Genomic DNA, 23,947 nt, shown 5'->3' with positions numbered 1-23,947 from the left:
TCGAGCGCGTTCCTGGGCCAGAAGTAGGGTGTGGTTGCTACTCCCACTACTTTCTGGTACCCAAGAAGGACAAGGGAGGCCTGCGTCCTATCTTGGATCTACGGAACGTCAACGGCTTCCTCCGGAAGGAGAAGTTCAAGATGTTGACTTTGGCTCAGGTCTTGGCTGCTCTAGACCCACAAGACTGGATGGTAGCGTTGGACTTGCAGGATGCGTACTTTCACATCCCCGTCCTGCCGGCCCACCGGCGTTACCTGCGGTTCACGGTAGGCCACGAGCATTTTCAGTTTATCGTGCTCCCATTCGGCCTTACCAGCGCCCCACGGGTGTTCACGAAAGTGATGGCGGTGGTCGCAGCTCATCTGCGCCGGTTAGGGGTTTCAGTCTTCCCCTACCTCGACGACTGGCTGTTGAAGGCGGGCTCGCCCCAGACAGTCGTCCACCACCTTCAGATGACGGCAGACCTCCTGCACGAGTTGGGGTTTTCCATCAATGTGCCGAAATCACACCTGTGTCCCTCTCAAAAGCTCCTTTTCATCGGAGCGGTTCTCGACTCGGCGCAGTTTCGGGTTTATCCCCCGGAACGGCGGGTCCGGGATATTCAGGCTCTGATTCCCATCTTTCAGCCGTTATCCCGGGTTTCGGTCAGGTTGACGCTGCGGCTTCTGGGGCTGATGGCCTCCTGCATCCTTCTGGTGCATCACGCCAGATGGCGGATGCGGGCTCTGCAGTGGGACCTGAAGTTTCAGTGGGCCCAGCATCAGGGCAACCTATCCGACCATGTCCTGATCTCGGAGGGCACTGCGAGACAGTTGCAGTGGTGGCTTACAGACCGCGATTGGGTCAGGGGCAGATCCCTCTCCCTTCCCCAGCCGGAGCACGTGGTTGTGACGGACGCGTCCCTCCAAGGCTGGGGTGGCCACTTGGGAGAGGCGGAGATCAGAGGCCTCTGGTCTCCGGCGGAGTCCCGGCTCCATATCAACATGTTGGAGCTGCGGGCGATTCGCCTGGCACTGAAGGCATTCCTCCCCTTTGTCGACGGGAGTGTAGTGCAGGTGTTCACGGACAACACCACCGCCATGTGGTACTGCAACAAACAGGGCGGGGTGGGGTCGTGGACCCTTTGCCAAGAGGCTCTGCGCCTCTGGCAATGGCTGGAACGTCAGGGCGTGACTCTGACGGTTCAACACCTGGCAGGTTCTCTGAACGCCAGGGCGGACGAACTCAGCCGTCGGTGCTCGGTGGATCACGAATGGCGTCTGAACTCGGATGTGGCGAGAGGCCTCTTTCAGCAATGGGGAGAGCCTTGGTTAGATCTATTCGCCACAGAAGAGAACGCGCAATGTCATCAGTTCTGCGCGTTGGAGTTTCCAAGACGGCACTCGCTCGGCGACGCCTTTCGGCGCGAGTGGAGTTGCGGTCTGTTGTACGCCTTTCCGCCTATACCACTTCTGCCCAGAGTGCTGAAGAAGATCAGGCGCGACCGGGCCCAAGTTATCCTTGTGGCTCCGGACTGGGCTCGAAGGTACTGGTATCCCGAGCTACTCAGCATGACAGTCGGTCCCTCGATCCGCCTGCCCCTTCAGGAGGACCTTCTGTCGCAGCAGCAGGGGACGGTCCTCCACCCGAACCTGTCCAGTCTCCACCTCCATGCGTGGAGATTGAGCGGCGACAGTTGAGGCCATTTGACTTGCCTCCTGAAGTCTGTGATGTCATTCTGGCAGCCAGGCGTCCCTCCACAAAGTCGGTATACGCCTGCCGGTGGAACAGATTTGTGGCATGGTGCACAGCAAAGGCTGTGGATCCCCTTTCTGCCCCTCTATCTGAGGTTCTCCTCTTCCTCCTTTCCCTTGCCCAGCAGGGCTCTGCTCTGGGCACTATCAAGGGCTATCTTTCTGCCCTTTCCGCCTTCTTGAGGCTACCTGATCAGCCATCTTTGTTCAAGTCCCCTATTGTGTTAAGATTCTTAAAGGGCATCACGCACATGTATCCTCCAGCTCCGTTCGTGATGCCTCAGTGGGACTTGAACCTGGTTTTGACTTTCCTGATGTGCGCTCCCTTTGAGCCCCTTCATTCCTGTCCTCTCCGTCTTCTCACCTTAAAGACGGCCTTCCTGGTAGCCATCACCTCTGCCAGGAGAGTGAGTGAGCTCCAGGCTCTTTCTGTTCAACCTCCTTTCTTGTCTGTTCATCCTGATAAGGTGGTTCTTCGGACCAGACCTTCTTTCCTGCCCAAGGTAGTCTCTGCTTTTCACATTGGGCAGTCCATCACCTTGCCCTCCTTCTTCCCGCCTCCGCATCCTTCAAAGGATGAAGAGCGGCTCCATCGTCTGGACCCAAAACGTGCGCTTTCATTCTATATGGATCGCACACGCCAGTTCCGGGTGGATGACCAACTGTTTGTTGGCTACGTGGGTGAGAAGAAGGGAAGGGCGGTACAGAAACGGACCATCTCTCGGTGGGTCGTCCTGTGCATCAAAGCATGCTACTCTTTGGCTCGGAAGGAGCCTCCTGTTGGGCTGAGGGCCCATTCCACTCGGGCCACGGCGGCTACTACTGCCCTGGGCCGGGGAGTCCCTTTGCAGGACATTTGCCAGGCGGCCACGTGGGCCTCGCTGCACACCTTTGCGAGGCACTACTGCCTGGACAGTCAAGTCCGGAGGGATGGCTTCTTTGGCCGTTCGGTCCTCCAGGACTTTCTGGTGTAGGTTGTATTGGTTCGCAGACCCACCACCGGGGTTGGTATTGCTGGGGTATCTATTCTAAGGTAAGGAATCTAATACTAACCTGTTTCTTTCAGATGAACAAGTTACTTACCTTCGGTAACGATATATCTGTAAGAAACAGTAGTTAGTATTAGATTCCTTACCGCCCCGCCCATCCTCCCCGTTCTGCGAACTGATACCTAGGGTTAGGGACATCCCTTTCAGGGCCCTAGTTTCAAATGGCACCAGTGTTGGTTCTCACATGGCTCTGCGTGTTCTGGCGCGGAAAAGCTGTGTGCAAAGAACTGACGTCAGCGCGCGGAGGCGGCGTCTATATACTCCAGCGACGTCATCACGGCGCACGACGCCGACGACGCGGAGCCGCAGGGGACGCCTGCAGACGACGCCTACCGACGCGCAGGGGTACTGCTACGCAAAAGTTTCCGGATCCAGACTGACGCCTGGGGATATTCTAAGGTAAGGAATCTAATACTAACTACTGTTTCTTACAGATATATCGTTACCGAAGGTAAGTAACTTGTTCTTCTGCACCATTGTACCTTCTTGGCGCTTTGGTGGGACAGTCATCCTTGCCTTGTCCACTTCTTCCACTGGGCCTTGCACTCAGTTCTACCTCTCCTCCCTGTGGGATGAAATGGTTTGAGTTCTTGTCACTTTTCGGGTGCAGTCTGTCCCTGCGGGGCGCCGGACGGTTCTTCCTGGGTGACCTTAGGCTGCCCTTTTTGGCTTCTGCCTGCTGTGAGAAGTTGGCCTGATATGCAGTGCTCACTATTCTAGTGATCACTATGTATCAGTCCAAACAACCCTTATTGATGATTGGTTGTAAGTCAACCTTATAGACCAGCTATCCTAGTAGCATGGATACGAGCAGTCTAAGGCTAAGACTCTAGAGGGCGTGTTAAGCCAGCTGTTTTACCATCACATTACCCCTTGAACACCAAGTGAAAGGACACCACACAAGTTGTTATGAAAATAAACAGATATTTATTTATAACAAGTCTACCCTGAACTCTTTGAGTCAGGGAGCTAAGCACACAACAAAACTCTTACGAAAATACTTTAAGTTGCACAATTTACACAAATGCCCTAGGGGCACGAAAAACCATATACACAGTAAGTGGAATGCGAACTTGCTAGCAGGTAAGTAGTACTTTTCTAGACTCAGGAATCGCTAGGCCTACAATTCTAAACACTGGGATTAGATGCAGGAGGCCTGTGGACGTCGTGTGCAGAGTGGGAACTCTCACGCGTAAGGCGGGAAAAAGTCTATGGAGGCTAGCAGTTGCAAAGTTACTGTTCTCGGGCGAACCCGACTAGGTGGGTCGAAAACAAGAGTGGATCCGAACACTTAGGGTGTTGGACTATGCTGGAGCACCGGAGTACTCAGGTTACCTAGCCCAGGGGCTGCGGCTGCATAGGGTTGAAGTTGCGTCGGAAACCCTCGTTGAAGATCCAGGAGCCTGAAGAAAGAGTTGCTGGCAGGCGGCCAGTGAAGAAAGTTCGGAGTGATCCAAGCCTGGATCAGGGAAGAAGAAACCTGTAAGCAGAGGGGACCAAGTTCTGAATCACTAGCCAGTGATTTGAGTGGGCACCAGGATGGCACCGGACGAAGTCACCTCAGCCAGGTGAGTGGGCGCTGCTGGGCTCTGCAGTCTCTCGGACCAGGAGGCGTTGTCGGCGACCAGGATGGAGGTGCGAGCTGTCCCACGAAGGTTCTTGCTGTCGACGTCGCTGGACCCAGGATTGGGCAACAAGTCTTGGCAAATGCAAGGACCCACGCGGTGGACCTAAAATGGCGTCTTGAGTGGACCAGGAGGGTCCAGGGTGCTCCTCTTTTGGAGGGGAGCAAGGGCTAGTCTGGAGCAACCAGACCAGCAGTAGTTGTCGTCGTGGAGCGTCGTGAGAGGGCCACTAGCCAACGGGAAAGCGACCTGGACAACGCGGTTGGCAGCAAAGAGCAGAAGGGCCCCACGCAGATCTCGTGGATGCAGGGGGGCTGAACTTCGGTGCTGGAGCTGCTCAGGGTCGGTGCTTCTCTTACCCCAAAGCACTCGGTCGAGGGTCACTCGGTGGTCGTGCTGGACAAGCGTCGTGCAGTTCTGAAGATGGCCGGTCCCTCGAGGTCTCGTCACACCCACGGATCACAGCTGGGCTGATGATGTAGGTTGAGGTCAGAGGTGCCAGGGAAGCCGGTTCTCGTCGTGCTGGAGCAGTCTTGATCCGAAGGAGAGACTGGCAACAAACCGCGATGCTTGGTTGGTGCCTGCTGCTGCAGGGTGACTACTCCTTAGTCACAAGGGAGAATCTTTGGAAGAAGTCTTGAGTTCCTTTCGTGGAAAGTAGTTTCAGGATTCAAAGATGATCTGATTTGGAAGGGGGCCAGTTCCTACCTTTATCCTGCAAAAAGGGGCTGGCACGCGACTAAGTCCTGCCCTATGGGTGGGACTAGGAGGGGGGTGGTTACACCCCTCTCCTTTGGCGGGCTTTCCCCAGGCCAGGGGTTGGAGTGCCCCTGGAACTGGTTCCAGACGGCCTATGCACAGTGAGCACCGGGGTGCCACTTGCAGTCACCTTCCTCTAAAGCCCTGCCTACCTAGGATACACAAAATCCTGTCTGGGACGGTGCTGGCACCGCCCCTGGCAGGAAACCCTTTGTCCTTGCCTCCTGGGCTGGGAGGACTCCCAGCAGCAGGAGGGCAGACTTGTGTCTCGGTGGCAGCATCCATTTTGTGGAGCTAAGGCTCTGACTTTAACCGGGGTTACAGGTTACATACATGTCGTGTCCCTCTAGAAGGGTGGAATGCTAACCCCGTCGCCAGAATTGGCGAGGGGTTAGTATTCCAATTCGTATGACACCTTACTCGACATGTTTTGATAAAGCGATACCAGAGTTGGCATATAACCGCGAGGATTATAATGCACTTAAGAGTATATGGTATGCGATATCATGGAAACGGCCAAGGGATGGATCCCGAAAGCCGCAGACAGGCTCAGCTCATGCCAGAGCACTATCTCACACGATTCCAAGCACTCTGCCTTCAGGATTGTTAAGGCCTGCCATAGGAGTGACTGATAGGAGATCTGTGTGTCCATTTAGGTTTAGATATAGGAATACTATATCTACAGCAGAGGGTGAGTACACCACTCTGCCCCAGCTGTCAAGCAGCCAGTTGTGTCTGATTTAGTTAGTCAGCCCAGGGGTGGCATAATACATGCTGCAGCCCCTGGGAGACTTCTGGGTGCACCTCAGCCCTGGGTACAGGGACTTGAGAGTGCCCAGTGCCAATTTACTACCTGGGTACAATTTGGAGTAGAGAGAACAGCTAGGCTGTGGGTCTGATTAGCAGGCCCACAGCCAGGGAAAGTCGTAAACCAGTGAAGCAAAAAGCAAAAATCTGGGTGATCATAGGATTGCAGACCCTACTCTCCTACACCTGCTTATTGCGGACGGCTCCGTTCTGTCTGGACTTTGCCTTCTGACTGTGTTAGGCTCGGCTGCCCTCTTCGCTGGGTGTGTTTCCGGTGGAGGGAGGCTTGCCTTTGCTCTGCCTCTTCTCCTTGGAGTCTCTAGGTTGCTCTTTTCCTTCGATGCACCTCTTTATTTGGCCTTGGGCGCACGTTTTGTCGTCCTGTATGGGCGTGGGGTGCTTTAGCCTCCTTTTCACCTTTCCTTGTTTCCTCTTCTGAGCGAGGATGGGCTGCCTCTTCTTTTCTCCTTTCGCGCATCCTTCGGGGTTGATGGTCTTCTGCTAGCGGGGGTTCCCCTTGCCTGAGGGACAGGGCTCCTCGTCCTGTCTTTAGGACTCTGCCCCTGTGGGACCCACGGTTATAACCAGGCTGGTGGGGTCCTCTCGCAGACCCTCCTTCCCCTTGGGTATGGCTAGGGTATCTATTCTACGCGAAGGAATCTGCGGTTAGTAGTCTCTATCGGATGTACGAGTTACTTACCTTTGTTGAAGGTGTATCTGGTAGAGACAATTCTAGCCACAGATTCCTTCACGGCCCGCCTTTCCGCCCCGTTATGCGAGGACCCTTAGACCTGGACGTCTGCATTCGTCTCCCTGTGGGTGGCTAGGTCTTCTGTGCTTGCGTTCTGTTGTTCTTTTCTTGCAGGATGTTCGCCCTGTTTATTTGTTCCTTCCTCCCCTTTTGGCGCTTTGAAGGATCAGTGTGTAGGTTCTTCTGTGTCTTTGTGTTATATTTTCCCCAGGTTGGGGCCTATATCCTCCCCCTTTTTTTCTCTTGCCCCTTTTGTTTGCTAGGGCTCCTGGCCCCTCTGCTATCCTCTAGGTTGGGGTCTTTTGGTTGGGCCTCTGCCCTTGTTCCTTACAGGGGTTGTCACATTCTGTGTTGGGGCTGTCTGGGAGTCTTGTTGTGCCTTGTTTGTCCCAAACTGATGCCCCTTCAGTGTGATTGGTTTGGGTTGTGGTCCTGTTATAGGTTTTATGACACTTTTCATGTGATCTTGACTCCAGTGGGGGCTATCTTTGTGCTGGCAGGGTTTCTGTTCAGGGCTATGCTCTGTTCTTTTCGCACACTGTTCCTATACTCTCACAGTTTTGACTGATGGCTCCGCGTTGTGGTGCGGAAAAGTTATCCGAAGAAAACTGACGTAGGCGCGCCGGGGTGGGACTTATGTGACCTCGCTGATATCAGGTACGCGGACGATGCAGGGGCGGAGTCGCGTGGTGCCCTCCCCCACCCAGGCACACAGAGATGCTGTGGCAAAAGATTTTCCGGATCCCGTCTCACACATGGGGATAGTTCTACGTGAAGGAATCTGCAGCTAGAAACGTCTCTACCAGATACATTGTTACCAAAGGTAAGTAACTCGTACATCACTGACTAATGTCTCTTACATATATATCGTTACACAAGTAGTAACTTGTGCATTCGGTATAGATTCCTTACTGCCCCACCTATCCTCCCCATTCTGCGAACTGATTTCTAGGGTTAAGGACATCCTTTCAGGACCCTAGTTTTTTGCACTAGTGGTCAGTGTCTTGCATGGCTCTGCATTTCTGGCACTGAACTTACGTCAGCGTGCGAGGGCAGCGTTTAAGTAGCTGCTGCGACGTCATCCCGGCGACCACGACTGAAGCGGAGCCGACAGACGCCACCTTTCAATGCGCAGAGGTACTGCTGACAAAAAAACTTTCCGGATCCAATCTGTCGCCTGGAGGTAATTCTAAGGTAAGGAATCTAGAACTAACCAATATTTCTTACAGATATATTGTTACCGAAGGGAAGTAACATATTCATTAGACTTGAGTGTCTTGGGTATTTGCAAAGTCACATGCGGGAAAGCTATAATGGCCGACATGATTCGCAATCCTTTAGATCCTGCCTTAGGAAACTGATTAGCAGTACTTTGACCAAATGAATCTGAAAGAAACAGGTTAGTGTTCGATTCCTTACCTTAGAATATCCCCAGGCATCAGGCTGGATCTGGAAAGTTTTTGTCAGCAGTACCCTTGCGTGTCGGCAGGCGTCGTCTGCGGCTCCGCGTCCGTCGTCGGCTTCGTGATCGCCGGAATGATGTTGTCTGAGTACTTAGACGCTGCCCTCGCACGCTGACGTCAGTTCTTCTTTTTTCCGTGCCAGCTAGCGCAGATCTCGGAAGAGCAGTACTTAGTAATTTTTTTACTAACTTTTTGGTCTATTTTGGATCTCTTTTTCGAGTCTACTTCGACTCCTGGTGCCGTAGGGATGCCTGGCTTCAAGCCGCCCGACGCCTGTCACCGCCTGATGTCGGTGACTGACCCCCACCATCTCTACTGCCTCGGGCTGACCACGACGACAAGTCGTGCCCCGACTGCCGGGCCTTGACCTTGAAAGCTAGGCTGGAGCGGTCCCACAAGCTACTCGAGATCCGGCAGTAGTCTCCGCGCCGCTCGAGGTCCCGGTCAAGGAGGAAGTCTAGGGACCAGTCGCGGACCCGCAGTCGTCGCTTGTCGAGTCATCGCCAGCACTCGCGGGCTCCAAGTCCTCCGGTAAGTCGAGGCACTCCAAGAAGTCGAAGGGGCGACATCGCTCTTCTGACTCCACTCGAGCGACGCAGGGTTCAGGCGCACCCTCCGGTCCCTGGCCTGCGAGCGATGCTTGAGGAGATTCGTGATTTCCTCATTGCCATTAAGACTTACCTCCCTCCGTTGCGTCCTGCCGGCGCACCTTCGGGTCCCGTAGACCCGACTTGGGGCCTTGGCGAGTCCGTGGCTCCGGCGCCATTGGGTGCTTCGGCGGCGTCGTCTGCTTTGGTCCCGACGCTGCCGGCCCCCATGGGATCCATGCCTGGATCTCGGTCGATGCCAGTTGACCTTAGGACTCTGCTGGCGCCGACGCCAATGGTGTTGCTCCCGGCACCGTCCTCGGACGACGTTGGCCCCAGTTTCAGTCCAGGTCCAGCGTCGGAATGGCGCTGCTCTGCGCCGTCTCCGGCATCGATGGGTGAGGCCTTCACCTACGACCCGGCTCCGTCATTCCAGCCTGTTTACCAGGATACAGATGAAGGGGAGGACTGGAAGGGGTCTGAGGACCCTCTGGCACAGCATTGCCTGTTGAGCCAGGACTGGGCAGATGAGCTAGGAGAGGCCAGTGGTTTGGACACATCGTCCGACACTGGATTCATCTCTCCTCCCTCCGTGGCTACAGAGGAGGGTGCTACATATGGTGTGGTGTTGGGCAGGGAAGCCAAGGCCTTGGCTCTTGAGCTCCCTGCTGTGGCCGTGCGGACTAACCTCCTCACAGGTTCTTCAGCCGCCAGTAGGCTCCTTGGAACCTCTACTGCCGTTCAATGAGGCCCTCACGGACGTTCTGATGGGCACCTGGTCCAGTGCCCCCTATGGATCGGAGTGTGGCCAGACGCCACCGCCCGACTCCGGGCGACCCTAGCTTTTTATCCGTGCACCCCACCCCGGAGAGCCTGGGGATCCAGGCTTCTACGTCCCAGACCTATTTCCCGACCTCTCCCCTGGATCGGGAATCCAAAAGGATTGATTAGTTTGGGAATAAACTGTTCTTCTCATTGAGTTTGGGGTTGCGGTCTATCAACACCGCTTGCCTTTTGGGGCGTTATACCCACTCTTTGTGGGACACATTTGTGGACGTGCTACCCCAGTGCCCGGAGGAGGGCCGGGCCCGGCCCGCCCAAGCCGTTGTGAGGGGTGGGATGGGGCGCGTTATTCCATCAGGTGTGGACTGGATACCACATACGCGCTAGGAAGGGCGATTTCCACGACCGTGGTGGTTCCCCGCCACACCTGGCTGAGGTCTGCCAATTTCTCGGGCAATGTCCAGGCCATGCTCATGGACATATGCAACAGGTGTCCTGTGCACACGACAAAAGTACGTGGTTCTCAGGTGAGAACTGGAATGAAATGATACTTCAAGTGGAGTAAAGTCATTCAACAGTATGCATTTGAAGAAAAAGTTTTAATGGTTCTGAGTGGAAAATCAGTACAGACAAGAGCACAAAGCCGACACGTGTTTCGTCACACCGTGTGGGGGTGGTGACTCATCAGGGCTGAAGTTCGGCGGCCTTGAGTGAAAGGACGCCAGATACGAGCACAGTGCAGTCCAGGGCGATCCTGGGTAAAGTAGGGGGCGAGCCAAATGCTCGCTGGAAAGGCTCAGGACGGGTGAGTCCAGGGCGTGGTGCTAAAAGTATCAAGCAGGACACGGGTAGGTGCGGACTGCACGGTCTTCATCCGGGTAGTGGATGCTCATGGACATACCCTACAATGGACATCGCCTCTTTGGCGACAAAGAAGACAGTGCGCTTGAGCGTTTCAAGGACTCGGCCAAGTGTTGGGCCTATCTGGCCAGCGCCAGCCAACTTCTGCTTATTGCCCCTTTCGTGGCCAAGGAAGGGGCACCCCCACACGTCCTGCAGGTCGCAGAACCAGCCTCAACGCGGACGTGGTAACCGCCGTGGCAGTGCCAGGGGACAACGGCAAGGTCAGTCCATATCCGCTCACGCAGCATCTGCCTCAAAGCCTTCCTAGTCGGAGCTTTCAGGCCCATTCGATGTCAGTGGGGGGCAGGGTCCGCCATCACCTCCTCCACTGGCGCTCCATCATGTTGGACAGGTGGGGGCCGCAAATCGTCCGAAGGGGCTACTCCCTTCCCTTCAAGGGGACCCCTCCAGCCATGCCACCACAGTACCACCGCATGTCGGGGATCACTTGCAACTTCTGCAGGAGATAGTTACGGACCTCTTGGCCAGGGGGGCCATCAAGCGCGTTCCTGGGCAGGAAGTAAGACGTGGTTGCTACCCCCACTACTTTCTGGTACCCAAGAAGGGCAAAGGAGGCCTACGCCCTATCTTGGACCTCTGGAGCGTCAACGGATTCCTCCGGAAGGAGAATTTCAAGATGCTGACTTTAGCTCCGGTCCTAGCTGCCCTAGACCCTAGAGACTGGATTGTATTGTTGGACTGGCAGGATGCATATTTCCACATCCCCCTCCTGCCGGCCCACCGGTGCTACCTGCGGTTCACAGTAGGTCATGGGCACTTTCAGTGTACCGTGCTCCCCTTTGGCCTTACCAGCGCCCCTCGGGTGTTCACGAAAGTGATGGCGGTGGTCGCAGCTCATCTGCGCAGATCAGGGGTTTCAGTCTTCCCCTATCCCAACGACTGGTTGTTGAAGGCGGGCTCACCCCAAACTGTCGTCTCCCACCTCCAGACTACGGCCGACCTCCTGCACTCACTGGGGTTCTCCATCAACGTGCCGAAGTCACACCTGTGCCCCTCTCAGAAGCTCCTTTTTATCGGAGCGGTTCTGGACTTGGCACAGTACCGGGTTTATCCCCCCCCCCGAACAGCGGGTTCAGGATATTCAGGCTCTGATTCCGATCTTTCAGCCTTTATCCCGAGTTTCGGTCAGGTTGACGCTGCGGCTCCTGGGGCTGATGGCCTCCTGCATCCTTCTGGTGCATCACGCCAGGTGGTGGATTCAGGCTCTGCAGTGGGACCTGAAATTTCAGCGGGCACAGCATCAGGGCAACCTGTCAAACCATTTCCTGATCTCGGAGGGCACTGCGAGTCAGTTGCATTGGTGGCTCACGAACCGCGATTGGGTCAGCGGCAGATCCCTCTACCTACCCCAACTGGAGCACCTAGTAGTGACGGATGCGTCCCTCCTAGTCTCCGGCGAAGTCCCGGCTCCATATCAACCGTCTGGAGCTGCGGGCGATCCATCTTGCACTGAAGGCATTCCTTCCCTCTCTCCGGGGAAGTGCAGTGCAGGTGTTCACGGACAACACCACCGCCATATGATACTGCCACAAACAAGGCTGGGTGGGGTCGTGGACCCATTATCGGGAGGCTCTGCGCCTGTGGACATGGCTAGAAAACCAGGGCGTCACCCTGGTGTTTGAACACCTGGCAGGTTCCCTGAACGCCAGGGCGGACGAACTCAGCCGCCGGAGACGCTTTTCGTCGTGAGTGGAGCTGCGGTCTGTTGTACGCCTTTCCGCCTATTCCACTTCTGCCCAGAGTGCTGAAGATCAGGGGAGACCGGGCCCAAGTCATCCTTGTGGCTCCGGACTGGGAACGAAGATACTGGTATCCCGAGCTACTCCGCATGTAAGTCGATCCCCTGATTTGTCTGCCTCTTCAGGAGGACCTTCTGTCGCCGAAGCAGGGGACGGTCCTCCACCCGAACCTGTCCAGTCTCCACCTACATGCGTGGAGATTGAGTGGCGACAGTTGAGGCCATTTGACTTGCCTCCTGAAGTATGTGATGTGATTCTGGCAGCCAGGCGTCCCTCCACAAAATCAGTATATGCCTGCAGGTGGAAAAATCTTGTGGCATGGTGCACAGCAAAGGCTGTGGATCCACTCTGCCCCCCTTTCAGAGGTTCTCCTCTTTCTTCTTTCTCTTGCCCAGCAGGGCTCTGCTCTGGGCACTATCAAGGGCTACTTCTCGGCCACTTCAGCCTTCTTGAGGCTTCCTGAGAAGCCTTCTCTTTTCAAGTCCCCTGTTGTAAATAGATTCTTGAAAGGCATCACACACGTTTCCTCCTATTGCTTTCGTGATGCCTCAGTGGGACTTGAACCTTGTACTGACTTATCTGATGTGCGCTCCCTTTGAGCCACCTCATAACTGTCCTCTACATCTTCTAACTCTTAAAACTGCATTCTTGGTTGCCATCACCTCTGCCAGGAGAGTGAGTGAGCTCCAGGCTGTATCTTCTAAACCTCATTTTCTCGCTGTCCATCCGGACATGGTTGTTCTGAGGACTCGTCCTTTTTTCCTGCCCAAGGTGGTTATGGCCTTTCATATCGGGCAGTCCATCACCTAGCCCACCTTCTTTCCGCCTCCGCATCCCTCGAAAGAGGAAGAGAGGCTCCACCGTCTGGACCCAAAACGTGCGCTCCCCTTCTATCTAGACCGCGCACGCCAGTTCCGGGTCGACGACCAGCTCTTTGTTGGTTACGTGGCTGCTAAGAAGGGACGGGCGTTGCACAAGTGGACCATCTCTCGGTGGGTCATTTTGTGCTTCAAGATTTCCTACTCCTTGGCTAAAAAGGAGCCCCCTGTTGGGCTGAGGGCCCATTCCACTTGGGCCACGGTGGCTACTACTGCCCTGGGTTGGGGAGTCCCCTTGCAGGACATCTGTCAGGCAGCTACGTGGGCCTCGCTGTACATGTTTGCTAGACACTACTGCCTGGACAGCCAAGTCCGGAGAGATGGCTTTTTCGGCTGTTCTGTTCTCCAGGACTTTCTGGTGTGATCTTGGTTCGCAGACCCACCACCTGGGTTGGTATTGCTGGGGTATCTAGTCTAAGGTAAGGAATCTAACACTAACCTGTTTCTTTCAGATGCACAAGTTACTTCCCTTTGGTAACGATATATCTGTAAGAAACAGTAGTTAGTGTTAGAATCCTTACCGCCCCAACCATCCTCCCAGTTCTGCGAACCGATATCTAGGGTTAAGGCTTCCCTTTCAGGGCCCTAGGTTTATGGCACCAGTGTCTGTTTCAATCATGGCTCTGCATTCCTGTCGCAAAAAGCTATGTACAGAACTGACGTCCGGGCGAGGGCAGCGTCTAAGTACTCTGTCGTCATTATGGCGATCATGACGCCGACGACGGAAGCGGAGCTGCAAACGACGCCTACTGATGCGCAAGGGTACTGTTGACGAAAACTTTCCGGATCCAGCCTGACGTCTGGGGATATTCTAAGGTAAGGTATCTAACACTAACTACTGTTTCTTACAGATATATCGTTACCGAAGGTAAGTAACTTGTGCAACTGGGCTCCAATATAAATAAAAGGTCCCACAGACTTATTTTTCAACATGAATACAGAAAAAGAAGCATGCATTTTGCACCTGGTTCCCTAGAATAAGATATACCTTATTCGACATTGGCTAGGCTGATGGGGAGAATTTAAGTTTATGGTTTCATTTGGTTTTAAAAAGAAGAAAATTGTTTTCTGTAAAAACGTAGAAAAACTGCAAATCATAGATTGTAACTTATTACAGCGGACACACCTCTGTCAAATAAAGTTCTTATTGCTATATCAAAACATATGTGATAAATAAGTCTCCAGTAAATGTGAAGTTTTGTACTTGTCAAAGAAACATGAGCATTCATTAGCTACATGTTTACATCTTTTCATTCCCAAGGTTGCTAGAAATTGTAAGCTACAAAATTATAGGAGTCCATCAGGAAGATGAGCTTTTAGAATGTTTATCACCTGCAACAAGTCGAACATTTCGAATAGAGGCAAGTATATATATTTATATTGTTTTTTTTTTTTTAATTGGGCCAAGTAATTTTTTGACATGCAGTGCAATTTGGTTTTTGCAAATATTATTTTCTTAGATGCTTGCATTGCTCTTTATAAAATTAAGTCTTAAAGAGCCAAATATGTGGCCCAGTCATGCTAAGCATGTACCAATGTGGCTCAAATGTTGGTCTCTTTTTTCTGTAGGGGTAGAGTGGTGCTGTTGCCAGTCTGTCTGACTGATATCCATGGACATATTATTAAGTGGCAGAACTAAGTGTTTCTCTTGAGATTAATCTTACACTTTCTCTTAACAATGAACCATTAGAGTGTCATTGTTCCGCAAGTCATCTGATGATCCAGTTAACATTGAGCCCTAGAGCTAGTCTTATTCTATAAAGCAGTGGTTCCCAAAACTTCTAGAAGCTCAATTCACTTTTTAAAACTAAATTTCTTGACCCACTTATCTTTAATGTACATGTTTCCGAGCTATATGTCAATGTAATTAAAGCATTGTATGGTAGCGCATTGTCATTTACAGACAGCACACTTTCATTTGAAATGGCCTCTAAACTTATACCGACATTCAGATAAACCTATATAGCATGCACATGATAGATTTGTTGTGATCCTCTGAAAATCACACTTCAGAATTAAAAATGAAAAAGTGCTTGATTTTTGCTTTCTTAACTTCTGGATGCATATAATTAATTTACAGGTATTTACATGTTGTGTATTGGAAAATACAGCTTCCTAAATTGTCATATAATTCACTTTAAAAACTCCTCTCAATTTTCAGTCAGGGAAAGAAAAGTAAACACCAATCCCCCAGTAAGGAGATTAAAGCAGTCTGACATTTGACAACTGTTTGAATCACTGGCGAGCATGACAAGTTAACATCAAACTTAAAGTCCTCTTTACGTGTTGCTCTCACTTTCGTACAAAAATGAGTTTGTTGGGGTGTGGCCAAGATGGCGACCTGATCGGACGTAGGATCCGGAGGCTCCTCGCCGCAGGCCCTCACCTTTAGACATTACATGTGCATAGTCCCCAACCATGAGCTGACAACAGCGGCACAGCTTACGGGGGCGAGGTGGTGTCAGTGAGATGAGTTTGGCGTGTCGGAGATCCGCAGAAAGACCCAGTTGGCGACCTGGCGCTCTCAGAGACCATGGCGCCCAGGGGGTGACAATACTGGAAAAGAGACAGAAGCTCGGGTCGGCTCCTGAGCCAAGCAGGAGAGACCTAACGTGTGGCGCGTAGGAGAGTATGGTCTGCTTCCTATGGTCACCCCCACTTTTTGCTGTGATTTTCTGGTTTTTCGACTTTAGTGTGGCTGTGGGCCTGCTAATCAGACCCACAGCCCAGCTGTTCTCTCTCTAAAGTGATACTATGTACTTTAGGTACATACCTGATTGGGTATTGGGCCACCTTTGTGAGCCCCTGTATAGTGTACCATAGGTACCCAGGGCATAGGTGCATCCAAGGCCTACCAGGGGCTGAAGCATGTATTATGCCACCCCTGGCTGGCCATCCAAACTGACACCACAGCCTCCTCACTCAGCTTGGGTTAGGTGGTGTAATCACCCCTTACTTAGATATAGTATTTCTATATCTACCTTATATATAGACACATATGCACCTACCTATAAGTCACTCCTATGGTAGGCCTCGACAATCCTGGAGGCAGAGTGCTTGGTTTTATGTGAGAAGGTGCCCTAGCATGAGCTGAGCCCCTCTGCAGCTTTCGGAACCATCTCCTTATAGCTGTTCTATGATATAGCCATACCATATACTCTGAAGTGCATTACAATCCTCGCGGTTAATGCTAACTTTGGGTTCGAGGCATATGAGCTGCAGATTACACACTATGCATAGATGGCCACCTAGTGTTGGGCCCGGATGTTTGCAGTTTGTTTTGTTGTAGAAAAGTATTTGGAAGTCACGGGATAGGTGACTCCTCCTTTGGATGATACTGCGCATGGGCATCGGCTCCTTCCCTAGATAGTTTTTTTCCGCCTCCGGGCTCGGATGTGTTTCCAGCGCTCCTTGTTGGAACCGATTTCCGTCGCAGCGCAATCCTCACCAGCTCTGAGAATTCAGTTTAGAACGCGTTTCCAATCAACATCCGGGATTTCGATTCCGGTCGCCGTCGAAGGCCTTTGGGCCCAACTAGACCTCGACTCAAGCTCATGGAAAGGACACCATTTAAAAAGTGTCCTCAATGTGGGTCGAAGTTTCCCCACACCGACCTTCATGAGGTGTGTAACCTTTGCCTCTCCCCGGAGCACGAGGCCAGCGACTTCTATGCTTGTGCCTCCTTCTGCTCCATGAAGACGATCCGGGACCGAAGAGCTCGGAGAACAATGGCTCAAACATCTTAAGCTCCGATTCCAGACGACATCTTCAAGGAAGGCGTCGACGTCCCAGAACAACATGGCGTCGACAGCAACTCCGAGGCAGAAGATTCCGATGTCGAGGACATCATTCCAGCGCAGCGGTTCGTAAGTAAGACCATCGACCCGACCCTTCCACGACACACCCCAAAAAAGCTCCGGTCACACCCTCGCCCTCGGGTACACACCAAGACACTGCTTTTGCTGCCCCACCTTTGGGCCCGGCTAAGAAGCTAACAAAGCCTTCAGGCGACTCGGGCTCGACGCACAACTATTGGCACCGAAAAAGACACCATTGGTTGCCACGCCCACATCGAAACCATCGGCACCGAAACAGGCAGTTACTACCTCGCCACCGAAACCAAGGTCGGAGCCAGGCAAAGCTTCAGATCCGAAGAAACAACCCGATCCGAAACCTTCATTGGCACCTAAAAAATCGCCTCAGCCGAAAAAGATCCCAGCTTCTCCTGTTCAAGACATTACCAAAAAACCAAAAGAAGCAACTTCTGTGCCAAAACCTTCCTCCACACCAAAAGATCACAGTTCTGCAGAGGACTTATTTCACCCGGACCCTGCACAAAAGACTTTAGTGAAAGATCCAACTACTGGTCGACTAACTTTAAGTTCAAAGAAACGACCACTAGAAACACCGGCTCCTCCTCCAAAGAAGGACATAGCTACTTCCCCGCTTAGAGTTCCTTCCCCTTCTCCTCCACCTATGCCATCACCACCTGTTCCCCTGCCACAACATTCCCCTACACACTCTATCATACATGATGATAATGGGGATGATAGCTCTGATGACATAGGGGGTAACTCAGATGATCCATCTATTCCCCCCAGGCTCACCTGACCCATGGGACGTTTATAACACGCCTGACGTTCCAAATGTCCCTCAAGATGACGTATACCCCTCTAGGCCTTCCCCACCAGAAGACACTATGGGCTTTAATCAGTTGGTACACAGAGCTGTGCAATATAATGGGGTGGATATGCATACAGACACAGTAGAGGAAGACTTCCTACTAGATACATTTGACAATGCACAAAGATCTTCATTCATTTTACCCATGCTCAAAAGTGATTAAACACGCCCCTGAGGTTTTCAAAGACCCAGTTAGAACTCTGGTCATTAACCCAAGAATAGAGAAAAAATATAAAGCTGCACCCTCCGATCCAGCTTACATTAAAGGCCCAGTTCCCCTAGACTCGCTTGAAGTTTCAAACGCACGCAAAAGGGCTAACTCGCAAACGTCAGGTGATGCTCCCCCACCTGACGAGTCTAAACTCCTTCATACGTCAGGGAAGAGAACCTTCTCACAAGCAGCAAACATGTGGCGTATCGCCAATACACAAGCATTATTGGCATGTTACGACAGAGCACACTATGATGAACTAGAGTCACTGATGCAGCACCTCCCAGATAAGTACAAAGATAGAGCTAATGAGCTTATCCAAGAAGGAAAAAATATTACTAACACCTCAATTCGTTGTGCGCTTGACGCAGCAGACACCGCCTCCAGGGCAGTTAACACAAGTAATTTGCTGCGTAGACATGCGTGGCTACGCATATCAGGTTTTAAACCCGAAGTCCAGAGTGCTATACTCAATCAACCCTTTGATGAGCAATGTAGGAAGGTGGATATCTGACTATGGTTACCCCCAACTTTTTGTCTAGTGTTTTGCTGGTTTTTGACTTAGTTGGCCTGGGATCCTGCTATTCAGGACCCCAGGCTTCCTGCTCTCTCTGTTAACATGGACTCCGTGTATACTATGTACATATCTAATTGGATACTGAGTCACCTTATCAGTCCCTGTACAGAGTACCTTAGGTATCCAGGGCATAGGTGTACCCAGGGCCTACCAGGGGCTGCAGCATGTATTATGCCACCCCTGGCTGGCCATCCAAAACTGACACAACCGGCTGCACGACAGCTGGGGCAAGGTGGTGTAATCACCCTTTGCTATAGATATAGTATACCTATATCTAACCCAAAATGGACACATATATTCCTATCAGTCACTCCTATGGCAGGCCTTATCAATCCTGAAGGCAGAGTGCTTGGAATTATGTGAGATGGTGCTCTAGCATGAGCTGAGCCGGTCTGCAGCTTGCGGAACCAAGTCCTAATAGCTGTTCCATGATAACGCTATACCATATACTCTTAAGTGCATTATCAACCTCGCGGTTAAATGCTAACTCTGGTATAACATTATCAAAACATGTCGAGTAAGGTGTCATACGAATTGGAATACTACCCCTCGCCAATTCTGGCGACGGGGGTAGCATTCCACCCTTCTAGAGGGACACGACATGTATGTAACTGTGAACCCCGGTTAAAGTTAACTCGAGCCTTGGCATCACAAAATGGATGCTGCCACCACAGACACAAGTCTGACCTCCTGCTGCTGGGAGTCCTTCCAGCGAGGGAGGCTTGGACAAAGGGTTTCCTGCCTTGGGAGGTGCTAGCACCACCCCAGACAGGATTTTGTGTATTGGGTAGGATAGGCCTGAAAGGAATGAGACATGCCTGGGGCACACAAGGTGCCCTGTGCATACACAGTTTCAAACCAGTTGCTGGGGCATCCCTGCCCCAGCTCTGGTGCGAAAACCGGACAAAGGATATGTTATGTTAAGTGCAACCCCCTTTAGCAGGATAAAGGTAGGAGCTGGTCCCATTCCAAATTAGATTAATCCTGAACTACTCTACAATAAGAAACTCTGGACTTCGACGTTCTGCTCCACAGAAGACTGAAGAAATCTCCCTTGTGGGCAAGGAGTGTCCACCCTGCAACTGCAGGCACCATCAAGCGTCCAGCGGCTTCACTTTGTCGTCTTCCCTCGAGGATCCAGACTTCAGAGCCCGACGAGACCCGGATTCCCAGACCTCTCCAACCTCAACTCACCTCTGCAGCAAAGCTGAGACCCGTTGGTGCGACGAGACACGTGGGACCGGCCATCTTGAAAGAAACTGCACTTCGCTTCCAGCACGACTCCCGAGGTAAACTCGACCAAGTGCTTTGGGGACTGAGAAGCCCCAGCCCCGAGCAGCCCCTGCACCGAAGATCAGCCCTCCAGCATCCACGAGATCTACGTGGGGCCCTTCTGCTTGTTTGCTGCTCGACACGTTGTCTGGTCACTTGCTGGCTGGCTAGTGGCCTCCTAGACGACAAATCTTGAAATCTTTACTGCTGGTCTGGTTGCTCCAGACTGGCCCTTGCTCCCTTTCAAAAGAGGGGCACCCCGGACTCTCCTAGTCCGCACCAGACGCCTTTTCCACTCACCACGTGGGTTGCCTTTGCCAAGGCCTGTTGACTCCAATCCCGGATCCGACACCGCCAACAACGAGAGCCTGCATGGGACAGCTCGTGCCTCCATCCTGGTCGTCGAAGACACCTCCTGGTCCACGTGGCTGCAGAGTCAAGCGTCCACTCTTCACCTGATCACGACGACGACATCTGGTTCCTTCCAGGTTCCACACCGGTCACTGGCTAGTGACTTTGAACACTGTCCCCTCTGCTTTCAGGTCCTCTTCTTCACCGATCCACCCTTGGATCGTACCGGACATCTTTCTCCTGGTCGCCTGCAGCATCTTTTCTTTCAGGCTCCATTGACTTCAACGCGAGAACCCGACACACTTTGACACCTATGCACCCGCAGCCCGTGGGTGTGGTAACGAGAGCATTTCGGTGCTCAAGGGTAGTTTAACTGTCCTAGTGTCCAGTTCCACAGTCGTTTTAGTCCTAACTAGTCAGGATTGTCCATACTTACCTTTTACTTGAACTGTACTGTCCATAGACGTTGTTACGCATCTCGCGTGTGAGTTCACACTCTGCACACGCGTTCCGTGTGCCCCCTATTACTTACCTAGAGTTGGTGTAGCGTGGTCCCAACGATCCTACAGCCTCTGGACAGCTCCATTCCTTTTATTGACTTTCACATTCCACTTACTTTGTATATGGTTTGCCGTGCCCCTAGGGCACCATTGTAATTTTGTGCAACTTGTCGTATTTTTCCTAAGAGATTGTCATGTGCTTAGCCCTCTCATCTCATAAAGAGTTCAGAGGTGTTTGTTATTAATAAATATATTGTTTATTTTCATAACAACCTGTGTGGTGTCCTTTCATCTGGTATTCAAGGGGTTATATTGTCGTAAAACAGCTGGCTTCACATGCCAAAAGAGTTAAGCCTAAGACTGCTTTGTCCATGCTACCATTAGGATAGCTGGTCTATAAGGTTGACTTACAACCAATCACCATAAGGGTTGTTTGGACTGATACAAGGTGATCACTAGAACTAGTGAGCATCATATATCAGGCCAACTTCTCACAAGCAACACTTATTCGAACCCAATATAAACGTATCCCTCGAAAAAATGAAGGATACAGACACAGCCAACTCTATGGGAGCCTTGCAGTCTCAGTCTCCCAGACGTTCATTTCGACGCTCATCCTATAGAGGTAACAGAGGATATGCTTCAGACACAGCTTCTACCTCCTACAAAGCCCCCACACAATCTACATATAGTAAGGGCTACCAAAGGGGTGGTTACAGAGGTAACAACAAGGACGGAGGCAAGACCAACAATTCCCGCTCTGCCTCCACCCCTACCCAATGACTCCCCTCCCCTCACCCCATTCCACTCCGGTCGGGGGAAGACTACAGCAATATCTACCAGACTGGGAAAACATCACATCAGACAGGTGGGTGCTTCAAATAATCCAGTCAGGTTACTGTTTAGAACTAACATCCACCCCCCCAAACATATCACCCAGACAGCGTCCAATGTCAAAAGAACATTTGACACTGCTCAGACAGGAAGTGATATCTCTCCTGCAGAAAAATGCAGTAGAATTAGTTCCAAAGCATCAGCACAACAAGGGAGTATACTCCCTATATTTCTTAATTCCAAAGAAGGACGGATCTCAGAGACCTATTCTAGACCTCAGACCTCTAAACATTTACATACAGTCAGACCATTTTCATATGGTCACACTTCAACAAGTCCTTCCGCTCCTGTTACAAAACGACTTCCTTGTAACTCTAGATCTCAAGGACGCCTACTTCCACATTCCTATCCACACAGCGCACAGAAAATATCTCAGATTTGTGCTAGACGGGCAGCACTACCAGTTCAAAGTGCTCCCATTCGGAGTCACAACAGCACCAAGAGTGTTTACCAAATGCCTAGCAGTCGTAGCAGCACACTTAAGACAGCAGATTCACGTATTCCCACATCTGGACGAGTGGCTCATAAACGCAAGCTCATACAGCCAGTGTGTACAACACACTCACGCCACAATTCTACTACTCCACAACTTTGGATTCACATTAAATCACACAAAGTCACATCTGCTACCCTCGCACACACAACAATACCTCGGTGTTACAATAAACACCCAATTAACACTAGCTTATCCCTCTCCAGCCAGGATAACAAGTGTACAAATGCTACTAACAAAATTCAAACCACAACACTCGCTTCCAGCTCGAGTGTTCATGCAACTCATAGGAATGATGGCATCTTGCATATTTATAGTACCTCACGCAAGACTGCGAATGCGTCCACTTCAAGAGTGCCTAGCACAACAGTGGAACCAGGCTCATGGTCAATTAACAGACCTAGTGTTGGTAGACAGTCGGACTCATCCCACTCTGCAATGGTGGAGCACAAAAAACCTTTCAAAGGGCCGACAGTTCCTAGAGCCAGTTCCCCAAATCATGACAGCGGATGCGCCGCTCTCCGGGTGGGGAGCTCACCTACTGCATCACACCATGCAAGGCTGGTGGACACCGCAACAAAAGCTACTCCACATCAACTACTTAGAGTTGCTAGCTGTCTTTCTAGCCCTAAAAGCATTTCAAACTCAAGTGTCAGGCAAAGCTGTCTTAGTCCGCACAGACAATATGACAGCGATGTACTACATAAACAAACAAGGCGGGACACACTCTCTGCAGCTCTCTGTTAGCACAGCAGATATGGAGATGGGCTATACCTCTAAAGATCTTCCTCTTAGCCCAACATGTCCCAGGAGTACAAAACACCATGGCAGATCTAGTAAGTCGACAGACACAGCAGATCCACGAGTGGAAACGCCATCCGCAAGTTCTACAACTGTTTTTCCAAACGTGGGGACAACCTCAGATAGACCTTCGCCACAGTGTTTGCCAGAGAGTCGAAGCGAAGCGTCTCTGCATGTTCCTGTTATTCCACGGCCCATGTGGAGACGCTTCGGTACTTAAAGAATAATGCTCCAACCCACTTAAGAGCCTATCAGAGCTCACAACGTTCTCTTGCATTGCTGCTTCATGAAGCCTATCACAGCTCATATTTCCTACTCTCTGGCGAACACCGTGACAAAGATAGAAATACATCAACATTCACAAGGGGAATTTCAAAGATACCATTATTTTATACTAACTAAGGACGAACCGAAGTTTCCGTCAAACCTGTTATTTGGCAATTCAAAACGGGCCCATGGGACCCTCAGTCTAACTATGGAGCTCCTCATTGAGACCAACTGACCTTCTCATACTAAGCTGATAAACTGATTAAGCCTACACACCTTTTTTTGCTCCTTAGACTTAGACATTCCAGAGTAAGAATCCTTGATCTTGGCGAACATATTAAGATCTTTCGTCTTCTTGCATCTCAAGATAATTTCCACATCTCGTCGATTCACAAGCTCAATAGGATATTTTCCATTTTGCTCATTTCAGTAAAGCCTTGAGGAAGTCACTTCTGAGTGACGAAACACGTGTCAGCTGCCCATTATATCACCTAATTGGATATCTGTCTAGAAGAATTTTTATTATCAAAGTCCTGTAATATTATATCTGAAATTTCACAGGATGGATTAATTTATGTATCAAAATAATGGACATTAAATCAACAAAATCATCTATTTGTCTTGGATGTTCTCTTCATGTGTTCACTTTTTGAATTATATACCAACTGTTTGTCATACATGATTCCATAACTAAGGTCACGTTTATAACAATTTATTTCTCATGCTAGCACTTGTTCCCATGAACAACACATAACTGAGTGCCGGGGCATCACTGTGTAGTAAACTCCTTTTTGTCTGAT

At 51.3% G+C, this 23,947-nt stretch overlaps 1 protein-coding gene across 4 annotated transcripts in view; it reads left to right on the top strand.

Annotated features, from left to right (window-relative positions):
- Positions 1 to 23,947, top strand: part of USP7 (ubiquitin specific peptidase 7) — a 1,709,027-nt gene that overhangs the window by 1,447,135 nt on the left and 237,945 nt on the right. For all 4 annotated transcript variants that reach the window (XM_078663105.1, XM_078663106.1, XM_078663108.1 and 1 more), the window contains one exon: positions 14,360 to 14,459. In XM_078663105.1, coding sequence (XP_078519231.1) covers positions 14,360 to 14,459 — 100 coding nt within the window. The remainder of the gene's footprint in view (positions 1 to 14,359; positions 14,460 to 23,947) is intronic.

Source organism: Lissotriton helveticus, chromosome 10 (genome assembly GCF_964261635.1).
Source record: "Lissotriton helveticus chromosome 10, aLisHel1.1, whole genome shotgun sequence".
Lineage (NCBI taxonomy): Eukaryota > Metazoa > Chordata > Amphibia > Caudata > Salamandridae > Lissotriton > Lissotriton helveticus.
Note: the sequence above shows the minus strand (reverse complement) of the source record. Positions and strands in the feature narration are given on the sequence as shown.